The sequence below is a fragment of the Onychostoma macrolepis genome, chromosome 17, assembly GCF_012432095.1.
Source record: "Onychostoma macrolepis isolate SWU-2019 chromosome 17, ASM1243209v1, whole genome shotgun sequence".
Lineage (NCBI taxonomy): Eukaryota > Metazoa > Chordata > Actinopteri > Cypriniformes > Cyprinidae > Onychostoma > Onychostoma macrolepis.
The window spans coordinates 32,167,173-32,181,586 of NC_081171.1; the positions used below are offsets into that span (position 1 = coordinate 32,167,173).

The 14,414-nt window shown below is 36.8% G+C and overlaps 2 protein-coding genes across 2 annotated transcripts in view; both read left to right on the forward strand.

Annotated features, from left to right (window-relative positions):
* LOC131523141 (asparagine--tRNA ligase, cytoplasmic-like) overlaps nt 1–14,414 on the forward strand; it is a 26,591-nt gene that overhangs the window by 4,604 nt on the left and 7,573 nt on the right. The gene's annotated exons all lie outside the window — the stretch shown is intronic.
* On the forward strand, nt 1,617–14,357 carry LOC131523140 (asparagine synthetase [glutamine-hydrolyzing]-like). The gene is made up of 12 exons (XM_058749228.1): nt 1,617–1,775; nt 4,125–4,380; nt 4,995–5,232; nt 5,764–5,949; nt 6,379–6,480; nt 6,578–6,705; nt 8,342–8,468; nt 11,685–11,791; nt 12,070–12,170; nt 12,261–12,342; nt 12,557–12,712; nt 13,671–14,357. The coding sequence occupies exons 2-12, from the start codon at nt 4,132–4,134 to the stop codon at nt 13,878–13,880; spliced, it is 1,686 nt and encodes a 561-aa protein (XP_058605211.1). The 5' UTR covers nt 1,617–1,775; nt 4,125–4,131; the 3' UTR covers nt 13,881–14,357.

The window sequence follows — 14,414 nt, forward strand, 5'->3', positions numbered from 1 at the left end:
ATCCGTTAGATTTCGTATTATTATTATTCTTCCGCCATTGCGTCTACGGCAGCCCATAGAACCGCTTGCAGGAAAGTTATGAAATTTGGAACACAGATAGAGCACAGTCTGAACCATAGCAAATTTGGAGTCTCTAACTCAAACTCTCTAGCGCCACCACTTGTCCAAAGTTGCACTCATATTTATGCTAATAACTTTTGAACCGTAAGGTACGAATCCTTGGCTCATGCCGAGTCGGATGAACTCCAAAACTTAAAAATCGTAAGGTTTAGTTCTTTTGCTATTTTCTATAGTTCGCAAAACCTACTTTTTCGAACTCGTCCTAGACGGTTTGTCTGATTTTCACCATTAACACGCTGATTAACACGCAAACGAATTCTACGAAAAGCACGAAAAATGGATGTGAGGCTATATCTTCGCAACGGTTTGGCGTATTGAGACTAAACTTGGTATGTGTTATAACAAGCATGACCTGAGGCTACATGCAGTGTTTCGGCGCATTGTCACCTAGTGGTCAGGAGATATGAAAAATGGCTATTTTTGCTTATAACTTCTGAATGGTTTGACCAAATCACAAATTTTACGTACACTTTAACATATCGTTACGAAACTCGGTATACATCTTCAGCACCATGCCCTGATGGCACTTAAAAAATGTGGGCGCAACGCCACCTTGTGGTCAAAGTTATAATGAAATTTCGAAAAATGCTAATAACTTTTGTTTCCATTAGCCTATTTTAATGAGAATAATGTTGAAAGATTCCTTGGAACATGCCAAAAACATTGATACCAATTATGCCATATTTGGCTGAATTTCCTGTCCGCCATTTTGAATCATGTTGAAAACCTACTTTTTCTAACTCCTCCTAGACCAGGGGTCTGCTACCTTCAACGTCAAAAGAGCCATTTTGTCCCCTTTCCCACAGAATAAAATTCAAGTGGAGCTACAAAATATTTGATGCCCAAATAAAGATAACACGCCATAGCTTAAGTTTTAAATTCAGTTATTTTACAGGGCAGAGGAGTAGCAATCATTTCAGAAGTGAGGGGGACAGAAATGTCAAATGTAGTAGTAATAATAATAATAATAAATAAATACAATAATAATAATAATTATGTATGTACTTTATAATTGACCAAAAAAAATAAAAATCTCTCTTTCTTTTAATTGGCTAAGAAATAAAATACACTGCTGGACAATAACCAATAATTTGTCTTCTATAATATTTTTGATAAATATTTTACTAATGACAGTACTTTTTCCATTTTTATCACAGAATAAGGCAGAACATATATTTTATAGCTTCCTGTAATTAATGCTGTCAGTTAACACTGTATAATTAATATTTATTACCTGGAGAAGACTTGAAAAACACACAAACCATATCGTCTTCAAGTTTCATCAGTTAAGTTTTATGGGGGAAATTTTATTGGGAGACGTTAAACAGTGAAATCGCATCTTAGTAAGAATTCTACTCCACCTATTCTTGAATAATTCTCTGACGATATATGACCTATCCTAAGTTTAATGCGACCAGGCAGGAACCACACAGTACGCTGAACAGTTACATGACCAATAACTTTTTACGACAACATTGACCAATCAGCCGCGGTTACTGTTCTTGCTCTTGGGAGGCGCTGCAGGCGCATAGACGGGAGGCAACGAGGACACATATCTAGATAGGCAGCACGTGTGTTTCATCAGCCGAACCTAGTTGAAGAAGAACTTGTACAACTCCCACTTCAACCGAAAGAGACCAAAGCTTCTTTTCAAGGTAGTACAAGACTGATTTTGTACGATTGATTGATTGATTGATTGGCCTACGAATTTATTACACGTGTTGTGTATTTAATGTGTTAAAACGTGATTTTAACATGACATTCACTTGGTATACTTTTCTGCTACTAGCTTGCTACTTTTCTGAATGTTAAACCACAGCAGCATGGAAAGATGTGTGAAAGATGGAAACTGGAGAGCATATGCTACAGCTTAAATATACCGATACGTCCTTTTGAGAGGGCTATATATTTACACTACAAACAGTTTTACTGTTCAAACCTTCAATGAGAGAACAGGTTTTACACGTTACACATGTGCTAATGCAAGTTCACTGAAGCTGTGCCACTGCAAAGAATAAATCACTTTTCAATGGCAGGATATTTTGTTTAATTTATTTATTTACTTACTAGCTGCCAAAAGCCGCTTTTCAAACTACCGCTAAACTATGAAATTAACCGAAAATAAGTGTCAAAGATAATTGTTTTTATAATGTTTATAAAATATTTAATTCACTCAGAAAACAAGATTATAACGTCAAACTGAATGACAGACATTACTGGCGTGTCTATCTATGCTGTCAATCGATTGGAGGTTACAAGGCCCCGCCTATATTTGACAGATCGCCCATTCCAAAAATAGACTGCATTAGTGCCTTTTTCACTGGCACTGGTTCTGGAACTTTTCCATTTGTTTTTCACATAGGGCACAACAGTTGGGTTCCCAAAGTAAAAAAAAAAAACATCCATTTTACTACTAAAAAATGTTAAATGTTTGAAGACTTTTGTTGTGAGCTCTGAGGTTGATAATCAACCGTATATGCTTTTGTTGAACCCATCTGTTATCAGTAATTCCACTTATTTTTAAAAATGGTTTAATAGCAGAATTAATGGTTCGCGTTGACTAAACGGCAAAATACCAGAAGTGGCGCATTTCACGGATGAGAATCCATAAAACACATTATTAGACTGTTTTCCAAGGCTGCATGATATATTAAACCCATTTAAAAATCATAATTAAAGCATAATTGTGAATTTACAAACGCTACGATTTAATTAAATAATGCGTTCATCTGGGAACGCAAGTGCGCCATTTCATCAGATTTGTAAATTTATAAATCTGCGCAAACACAGGAGAATACATTGCAGTTTCAAAATAAAAGCTCAAACCCTTACTCTGAGTTTACACGTTTTGATGTCCACATATTTATTTTAATTACAGTGGCTATATCATTTCTGTCCTAAAGAAATGGCCAAATATTAAAGATTAAGTGGACATTTGAACAACAACGAGGTCAAGGATTAGATCGCACAGTAATGTGTAAAAATAATCGTCAGGCCATTAGCGCCCCCTGCAGGCCTTTGTTGTAATGCGTAATGTACTTTAGCTCTATTGTTTATAATACATTATGTATTTTAACAGTTTTGTTCAATAAAACAGTATGACTTCTTGCTTTTGATACTTTATTTGAACTAATTATTACCTCATTGCTATTATATATGTATTTTAAGTCATTTTAAAGGCTATTGTTCACTTATCTATTTTTATTACCACAAATCATTATTATAATTATAGGGCCCTATGAAATACTTTTTATTTCCAAATTCTGTTTTCCTTTATTTTCTGGATTCCATTTGAATGGTTCCATTAAATGTTAATCATCAAAAGCATCTCCAATTCATTGATTTTATATTAAAAAAAAAAAATAATAATTTTTTTTATTTTACTTTTTTCAGAAATACGGCACATTTCCATTTTTCTCCTAAATAAATTCTGGTAAATAATATTTCTGGTAAATACTCCTTTAAAAAGTGTTTTTTTGATTATAATTTTATTATTAGTAGAATAGAACACGTGGATATGTTGTCATTCTTACACTAATACTGAACTTTGATTTCAGTGATTTGGACTATGAGATGGACACTTGCTTCTTGCACACTATGTTGCACTTTACTTTTGCTTTTAAAAAAAAGGATTTCATAAAACTTTGGTTTTCATCTGGTTTAATAAAATATTCTTAAGTAAAATTGTTGATGTTTTTGTCGATAATTAATCGAAATAAAAATAGTCGTTAGTGGCAGCCCTAGTATGGACTCCATAGGCATTAAAAAAATCCTTTGTTTGTTGCATGTACCATGGTAGTACATACAGTAATCAAAGAATACTGTATGCACTACCATGGTACATGTCCAAAAGAGATGGAGGTAACATAGCATTGAATGTAAATGTTTGGTTGTGTGTTGTCAACAGTCTTGAATTCCTGCGTTTAAACATTTGGACATGATTACTCCGGCAACCTTGTAGTTTTAGTGTCTTTTTTACATTTTTTTTTTTTTTTCTTCTCCAGCATCAGAATGTGTGGTATATGGGCCTTGTTTGGTAGTGATGAGTGCCTCGCAGTTCAGTGTACCAATGCCATGAAGATCGCACATCGTGGTCCAGATGCTTTCCGCTTTGAGAATGTCAATGGTTTCACCAACTGCTGCTTTGGATTTCACCGCCTTGCTATTGTGGATCAGCTGTACGGCATGCAGCCTCTGCGTGTCAAGAAGTTTCCCTACCTCTGGTTATGTTACAACGGTGAAATCTACAATCACATTAGGGTAGGTAGCTGAATGTTTTTGAGAAAAAAAAGTTTCAAGTGAAATTTGTTTATGATTGTGTCCATTAATAAGCTTTTCTTGCACTTACAGAAAATTATTATTATTATTATTAATTATTCTTAAGCACACACAATTCTGTAAAAAAAGTGCTAATAAAACAACACTGAAACTAATTCTGCTACTAATAATATAAAATGCGGCAAGGCCTAATATGCTGCTGGGCTCACAAATACTTTTGGCTCATGCTGTCTACTTTTGCTCAGACTTATTTTTTTTAAATCAGAACATACAAGGTCATAGGTGAGCGCTAGCCAATGGGATTGCTGCTTGCACATCAGTTCTACCCGCTACCAATGTAACCAGTTGGCAGTGGCTTCTGGGCTGAATAATTTCAAATGAATTAAGTCGTTTTGACGCGAAAAACAAGAACACAGTTTACATGGAGAGCGTCCATATGAGGGAAAGATCTCAGGCAAGGGACGGTGAGTCAGGCACTACACACTAGAGTTTATGGTGCATCAGAATACGCTGCGTATCAGCATCAGACATGCCTGAAATCTCTTATTCCTTCATGGTTTAACCTAACATCTGATGACCAGTCTTTTCCTTAACAGCTGAAGGAGAACTTTGAGTTTGAGTATCAGACCAAAGTCGATGGAGAGATTCTTCTGCACCTGTACGATCGCTTTGGAATCCAGAAGATGGCCAGTCTGCTAGATGGCGTATTCGCATTCATCTTGTTGGACACTGCTAACAAAAAGGTTTTCTTAGGGAGGGACACCTACGGTGTGAGACCACTGTTCAAACTGCTCACCGACGATGGCTTTCTAGCTGTCTGTTCTGAAGCCAAAGGTATAATGTATAACCAAGTAGTATTTGTGCTCTTCTGATAGAGATGCATGATTAATTGAAATGAAACCAAAATCCCAGTTTTTAAGGGCTCCCTGTGGTTTTCCACCAGAATAAAAGCTTGGTGGTTTGACATTTGAAAATGAAGAGGTTAAGACAGCCTTAATTATTGGTGTTGTAATTTTAGAAATGTACTGTAAAACAAAATTATTCATATAATTTTTCTTAAATACTTGATTTTTATTTTTGTCCCCCAGTGAAATATTAGTTACAATAGTAATATTTCTTATTGTGTCTAATGTTTTAGTAATAATAGTCATAATAAATTAATAGTAATAATAATATAGTATTTGATTTAGTCATTTATTTATAATCACAAAATATGGGGGTTTTGGAGGGTTTTCCAAAAATGTTTTTTTTTTTTTTTCCTCAAATCATGCAGTTTTATCTCCTGGTGCGTTTCTTTGAGCTCACCTTAATTGCAGAATATGACTTTAACAGCATCACATTTTCACTGTAATTTGATCCAAACAGGTTTGACTCAGGTCACACACTTCATGTCCTCCCCTGCAAAGATCACCCCCTTCCCCCCGGGACACGTTGAGGTGTTTAACTTGAAGCCCACTGGAAAAGTGGAGTCTGTGCTGATGGATTGCTTCCACTGCTGCACAGACGAACCTAAACATGCCTCCTATAACAATCTTCAGGGTCTTGGCACAGGTAGATGTCATATAGTGTCATAAAAGTAGTCCATATTACTTGTGCATTTATATTTCACGTGTTCTGAAGCCATTTGATAGCTTTGTGTGACAAACATACTGAAATTAAGTCATTCACTACTTAGATAAATCATTCAGTCCAGAACTGGATCAATCGATTCATTGGAAATGTCTGATTTAACATGTTCTCGAATCAGAAGTTGCTACTTCTCTCAAGAACCCGTTTGAATATTAACTGAATTACTGTTGGACAAAGGTCCACAGTCTTATTTGTGCCTTTATATTTTTCTTCTCATTTAAATATCTATGAAACAGATGACTGGGAGAAATACTTGTGGAGCTCCCAATCCCTGTAGTACGCATCTAACACCACCATTTACTGTACCATCAATCAAAACTAAAGAGAAATTAATTTCTCCCTTTTCATCAGGCTTTGAATTAGAGACTGTCAAAAACAACATTAGAATCCTGTTTGAAAATGCTGTTAAGAAACGCTTGATGGCTCACAGAAGAATCGGATGCCTCCTCTCAGGTGCCTGTTCTCAATTATTATTATTATTATTATTATTATTTATTTTATTTTTTTCCCGTAATTTAGTGGATTTGTTACTCTGATGTTATTGTTGCAGGTGGTCTCGATTCAAGTCTGGTTGCTGCAACACTCGTGAAACTGGCCAAAGAAGAGCAGCTTCCATATCCCGTTCAAACCTTTGCTATTGGTGCAGATGACAGCCCAGATGTTGCAGCTGCTCGCAAGGTAATTTACACTGTACATTCTGATCTGTGTGGCAATTTATTTGAATATGGTGCACTTTGTGTTTACTTTAAAGCATTAGAGGCCAGTTTTGTCATGATAATGGAATTTCTAACCTCAGTGCCTTGAAAAATATTGATATTCGATACCATGGGGAAAAATTGAGCTCCCCCTGAAGAAAATTTTGTACATTTTAAGTGCATTAACCTAAATGTGATGCCCCTTACCGTAACTGCGAGTTTCATCTTCTCTGGCTTCAATTTGGCTTCTTAAATCACCACCCACACAATATCCATGTATTACACAAAATATCTTTCACAGCAGATAGTGAAGTCCTTTAAGGGATTATTAGGCCATAGGGGTGATCACTACAGAATAGAACACACTGCATCTTTTCATAGAGCAGGTGTAGCCAAATCTTTGTCACCAGAACTACAAGTGATGAACAGAGGAACATAAATCCATCTCCACACTGGATCACTAGTTAGGAGTGTATGAACAACAAACAATGTGCATATGTCTGCACAACTGTAGGGTGAAGTGGACCTCCAGTTAAAAACTAATTCAAGACAATAATCTTAGCTAGCAGAGCCAAACAGCTTTGCAGGTTGTGATCTAGAAACGCCAGATTGTCCCGACAAAGTGTCAAATGCCTTTGAAAGTAGCCAGCATTGTACTATTAAAGGTTTTGGAAGATACCCTCTGTAAAAAATAAATAAATACAAAGTTTCCGGAAACAAAACTCAGGACTGTAATCAAAATGTTTGAGGGCATTTATAAACTGTGCTTATTGGTGTAGAGCAGTGCTTGAAGTGAAAAGAAAAAAAAAGAAGTGCCGGTACTTCGCTTACTGGCTCCTTGGACTTTCCAAGAGTTTACTGGTTTAAAATGACGTGATCTCAAAAACCTGCTTCAAGACATTTTAAGGTATTGTTTTTGTTATAATTTACTGATTCAAATTAGTAATCTATAATTATTATTATTATTATTCTACTGCTCTGCGTGCCTCCCCTGACATGCTCTCTCACCCCACACATTGAAAACCCCTGAGGTAGACCGACTCTGCTTGCATTCATTCACGTGAATTGTCTAGATGAGAGGTGACCCCTCCTGGTAGTGTGTCATTTCGAATCACCCAGACACTGACGCTTTGACTCTGACTACCGGCAACATGTCAGAAGTGTCGGTATGCACAAAAAAGTGCCGGTACTCTAAAGACTAAAATATAGAAGTGCCGGTACTGCACAACTGGTGCGTACGGGCCCACTTCAAACACTGGTATAGAGAATAATTTTCTTCGGAGTGGACAACATTTCATATTAAACAGTCAAAAATGACTAAAAGCATAATAAGTTCTCTAAGTTTTTCCATTCTCATACAAATCTCATAGAAATCAATAGGAAAATTGAGCTGCTTATATCTTTAATGTGCCCTCCTGAGGTTTGACAGTGAACATTTTCTGGTGGTTAAGCATCTCTATTGACTGACCAGTTATTAAAAAAAGAAACTTAGAAGATATTTAGGTATCCTTTTTAAAAAGGTTCAGTTACGGTCAGTATTTTTGATAGTAAGTGCCATACATTTTGACTGTGTGGTAGTAGATCATTTTTAACCAATTTTAAGTGGTGTTGTGTGACAGGTGGCAGCCTACATTGGCAGCGAACACCATGAGGTGAGCTTCACACCTGAGGAGGGTATCCGCGCCCTGGAAGAAGTCATCTTTCACTTGGAGAGTTATGACATCACCACTGTGCGCGCCTCTGTTGGTGAGTACTGGAGCTTATCAGACTACTTTTAAGATTAAAGGAACAATCCTACTGATGGATGTGGTATTGTTCTTTCAGTAACTCAAACTTTCTGTTCTTAGTGTGATTTAAAGGGGTCATGAACTGAGAAACCCAAATTCCCTTGATCTTTTGACATAGTACTATAAAAACATCCTGTAAGTTTCAGAACTCAAAACTTTCTCGTTAGTCTAAAAACCACTTATATTGAAGCCAATCTGCAAAAACGACAGGTTGTGGAATGTGCCACTTTATGACGTAATATTTTAATAACACTGTGGCTAAAGACCGCCTCCAGAAGATGATCAACACCTGTTTCTACATTGCTTCCTGTTTAGCCCCGCCCACTGATTCACACATGTAGTGTAAATAAAGGTGAACGCAGGTCTACACAGAAATCAAATGATAAAGATCGCTCTGAATACAACAAGACACTATGCAGAGCCCAGTATTAGTAAAGTGGGGATAAACTTTATTTTTAATGAAGTTCCAGACCGCGTCAGTAAGAAGTTGGTCCTTTGTTCACTTCATATTTGTAGAGAAGGGTCTGGCTGCAGACTTGCACTTGCACTCTCAGTCTTGCACTCTCAGTCTTGCACTCTCAGTCTTGCACTCTCAGTCTTGCACTCTCAGGCGCCTGCGCTTCCACTAGTGACGTCACTTGCAATCTTTTCAATCTCATGTTTGTTGGGAATGCCTTAAATTGCACGTTAAATGTTTATGCAGGTGTCTGAGAGTGCAAGTCTGAAGCCAGACCCTTTTGGATTTGTTTATAAACAAGGAACAATTCGACGCAGGATTTTCAGAAAGATTGATGATGCTGTGCTGACTATATTGAATCTGACAGTAATGTTACACCACACAAGTGTGAGTAACTTTATTATGTGGTCACTATTGCTTTGTCTGTTAATACAGACCATTTGATATGTACTGACTATTTATGCATTTTTAATGTAAATCAAAACAGCGTCCATCTATGAGGAATGTAGGCTGTCAAACATACACCACTGTTTGCCAATCATAGCAGTGGGCGTTTACTTCCGAGTCTATAATCCGCCACGCCTATTCAAACAGAGTGTTCCAATGAGGGGGGTCAAAACAGGACAGAAAATAGCCTATTACTTCTAAATTATGATGTTTTTTTATGTAAAAATCTTGATAACATTATAAGGGGACCTCAGTGAAACTATCGCGTAACTATATGGTAATACAAATATAGATAAAATAGAATTATGAATGTCCAAATGTTTTAGGAGGTTATGTACAAAATATAGAGAAAATAGAAAGAATTATGAATGTGCTATTTAACAGATGAAAAGTTTTGAGAAGTTATGTATAGTCCTGAGATGTTAGGCTATGTATTGTTCAGGTGGAAAAAAGCTGTTCTTATGCCGTTCAGTGACGATTTATTTACGATATGGAACATTTAAGCTGTTTATCCATTTTCTACCCCTGAATGTAAAAAGGAAAAATTAAGGCGAATTCTTGTCTTTTCATGTTTTTGATAAAACTAAAAATGAAAATGGTGCCGTTTTCTCATGTTTCTGTTTTCAATATTAAATCAATATTAAACGCATGAACGCAATGTACATGGACCCATGGACGTGACATGTACCCCTAATTATAGAATCAACCTTGAATAATTTTAACAGTAACACGTGACCGTGCGACTACTTTGAATATTTATATTTTGATATTAGGCTACATGCAGTGAAATGATGACAGAATATGACTAACATATTTAATACAGATAAATAAATGTTCATTCTGATCTTATTCGTCAGATCTCACACACACCGCAGCATCGCGATTAGTTTAGCGCTGACACCCTGTGGTGAAACAATCACTGATTACCAGCCACTGCTTTATCAGATCGGTTTATGTTGGGTTAAAACTTCACGTTCCGTTGAGTTTGGAAAATGCTGTACACAGTAATCATCAGAATACATCTTCTCCTGTCTCTGAAAATAAACGGATTTTGAAATCATCCCGTGAACTCTCATTTTATTAGACGTTTAAGTCAACTAGATGATTACATCACATTGAAAATATACATAGCCGGAAATAATGAGCCGTAATATTTCAAAACGGAAGAGCGTCACAAGGCTCGGTGCAAATAGTCTTTGGATTAGAGATAATGGTGGTCTGAAGCTTGAAAAACACGGCATCAGCATTAACTGCCTAGAAAGTAATAAGTTGGATAAGTCAACGCTAGTTGCTGGAAGTCAAAGCCAGTCTGCAGATTTGAGTTGACAGATTTTATAGAAAATTGCGTAGTATATGATGGCCACAGAGTTCAATCTTTTTAGCTTCAGACTATGATTCCATCCAGTCTGAGGATATCAAACATGTTTGATATTTTCAGCCAATTTTTGAATGCTTATTGTTTTCATTTGTCATGCGTCTCCTAGCAACAAGTTGCAGGTTTCTGCTTCAGTTTGTGTTCGGAACGACTTTAAAGTCTGGTCGTGTGTGATCCTCAGTGGTTTAGTGTATGATGGCCAGTTTTGCTCTGTGACTATTTACAAAACTTGGTAAGTGTATGATGCCTATGTTTTAAAAATATGTTCAGACTTTAAAAAATGTGTCGTGTATTCCAGCCTTTAGTTAGCAGGACAAAATGTTCAGCATGAGGCAGAACACAATCTTGCATCTGTTTTCACTGGTCACATTCTCATGGTATGTTACCAAGTCAATCTAAACTGGCTTCTATGTTTTGCCCTTTTTGGAAGTCTGATAAGTCACCCATTTCATCAAACGTGCTTTATACTGAACTGATTTACTAACTAGAGAAATATAGATACCAAAAAAATTAATAGGCAATCATTTGTGATAATAAAAGAGACTAAAGAAAAATGTTGTTTTTTTCACTGTAGTAATTCACCTATAATAATTCACAATTATTTAATCTGACCCCTGTGTGTGTGTGCGTGTGTGTGTGTGTGTGTGGCAGGAAAAATAATCATTAGCCTTAAAGTAATGGCACAGCTTTCCGCAACAAGCCACTTGATTTGTGGCATCATTCATGTCCGTAGCACAAACAGTGTTTGGGATCTGAACAGATCATATCCTGCTTATGAACAGTAGTAACAGCTATGATTGGCCTAGCAATAGGAATTTACAATCTCTTAGCAATATATGAATTTACAATAGCTTTGCACAAAAGGACTAGCTTTGATCTGTTGTGTTTGTCTGCAGGTATGTACCTGATATCAAAGTACGTCCGTGAGAAGACAGACAGCGTTGTGATTTTCTCTGGTGAAGGTTCTGATGAGCTGACACAAGGATACATCTACTTTCATAAGGTACATGTCATTATGTGCTCAATTTACATTTACAGTAACTCCAAATTTTTACAAGCCACACTTGAAAAGGTATGAATGTCATGACATGGATAAAATATCAAACTAAATAGCTGGTGAAAATTCATTACAAAAATGGTGCAGAAAAGTCAAGCTGCTTTATTATGTAATGCAATTCTGGCATTTTAGTGACCATAAACCCCAAAAAAGTATTTGGACACTTATGAGACGTGTAGCTGTATTTTATGACTCGATTGCATGTTTGGCCTGCTTTGATGTAGGCACCGTCACCTAAAGTGGGTGCTGAGGAAAGCGTGCGTCTGCTGAAAGAGCTTTATCTGTTTGATGTGCTGAGAGCGGACCGAACCACAGCTGCACACGGGTAAGATAATATATCCCTTCCTTCTCTTCTCTTCCCACAGTAACTTGGTGATTTCCACTGTATTAATGACAACAAACTTTTTTCCATTAGACTGGAGTTGAGAGTGCCTTTCCTGGACCACAGATTCACTGCATACTACCTCTCTGTGCCTGAAGAGATGAGAGCACCTAAGGTGGGTCCTGAAAGCTTCATCTCTCCTCATGTCAATCTGTTCCCACATCAGTTACTGTGTCTGGTCGGAAGTTTAATACAAAACCCATAACCCCAAATATGAGCATTAGCAATAAGTGATAGTGATGCTTAGTTTATTAGTGTAATTTGTTTTTATTTCACTATAGTGGTTTTTGTAACCAGACTAATATGAATAATTTGCTTGATCGGAGCAGGATGGTGTGGAGAAGCATCTCTTGAGGGAATCGTTTAAAGGGATGAAACTCATCCCAGATGAGATTCTCTGGAGAAGGAAAGAGGCCTTCAGTGATGGTATGACATCCATGAAGAAATCCTGGTACACAAGCCTGCAGGAGCACATTGAGTCTGAGGTACTACAGTACACATGTACACACTAGGGATGCCAGGGTGAGGACGTTTTACCAACGATGAGTAAACTTGTGACAACAATGGTTGTTTTTCACATTTTATAGGAAAAGATATTTGTCAATGACACTCAGTATCTGTAGAAATTGCTTTGATCTTTAATGTTGGATCTTGACATCTTTCCCTTTCTTTGAACAAAACTAATGCTTGGAAAAAAGGTGGGTTCATTATTACACTCAGAAAAACACAACAATAAAACGTACAGAGACAAACTTGCAAATGAGGGAAAGAACCATTACAACATGACAACGATTTAATTAAAACAGGAAACAAATGCTTAAATTGTAGCCATGATTTAATTAAAATGACAGGAACAATATCAAGTCATGATAATGAATTCTTAATTTGTGGCAACAACGTTTTGTTTTTCACCAAATGTCATGTGCCAGGCTCTGTATATACCTGCGTTTTCACAAATAAATGAAAGATCCTTAGATTTTCCCCTTTAAAACGAATGCTTTGTTTGTTTTATTGTTGTTGTGTTTGTCATAAAAAGTAATAATGATGCACAAACTAAAACAAATTCACTTATAATAAACAATATCGCCAAATAGGTGCTTTTGCTTTTAGCTTTGACACCAAATCCTTTCCAAATCTCTCTTTACTCTTGTCACATGGTGAGTGAAATCTGACTGATCTCTGTGCAGCTCCTCCTCTATGGAGCAGATGCTTTCAGTTTATAATTGTAACATCTGTTGTCCAGCTGAACTAAATAGTTTTTACACAAAAATGCAAATGATCATGGGGGTGAAGTCATGTAATCAGTGTCAGGCTGAACATCATCTGACCGGTAACATTGACTACCGCGGTAAACCTAGTACACAGTGGCCATTATGTCATGGGTGAACACAGTGCTATAAAACCTCTTTCTCTGTCTCGTCTAATATATCTTTTCTTTTTTAGGTGAACGACTCTCAGTTGGAAAAAGCTGTTAAGCTGTTCCCTTTCAACCCCCCCACAACCAAAGAGGGCTTGTACTTCAGGCAGGTCTTCGAGAAGATGTACCCCGGCCGCTGCGAGTGGACGCCACATTACTGGATGCCCCGCTGGATCAACGCCACAGACCCCTCAGCCAGAACCCTGTCCATCTACAAGCCTGATAAAAACCAGTAATCATATCAACCTTCAGAACTTGACTAAAGATTACATCCACTACAGCGTGCACACCTGCCTCATGTTAAATTAGCTAAATTCAAGTTTTTAGGGTGGTTTTAGTCTTTCCTAAAGAGAACTGAATTTGTTACAGGTCAGTTCTTCACAGATTGAAGTTATACAGAATCTTCTGCTTATGCAATGACGTTTGAAATGAAGGCTGTTCACACTCGTCAAGCCTTCAAGCTGCCTTGCTGATCTCTTAAATTCAGTGTATTTATGTAAAAAATATTGAATGTAAACTTTTTTTTTTTTTTTTTTTCTCAATTTCTTCAAGCTTTATATTATTAAACAGAGTCCAAAAAAACAACAACTTGAGAACAGAAGCGTTGTTGGTGTAGCTTGTATAAAGGACTAGCTTGTTTAACCAAAATTTCTTCTTGTTTTTCCTTTTTTTTAACTGCTTTAAAACTGCAATTACATTAGCCAACGTTTTCAACAAAAGAGTTTTATACAAAGATTCAGAAAGCTTCGTACTCTGTTTGAAGAAGATTC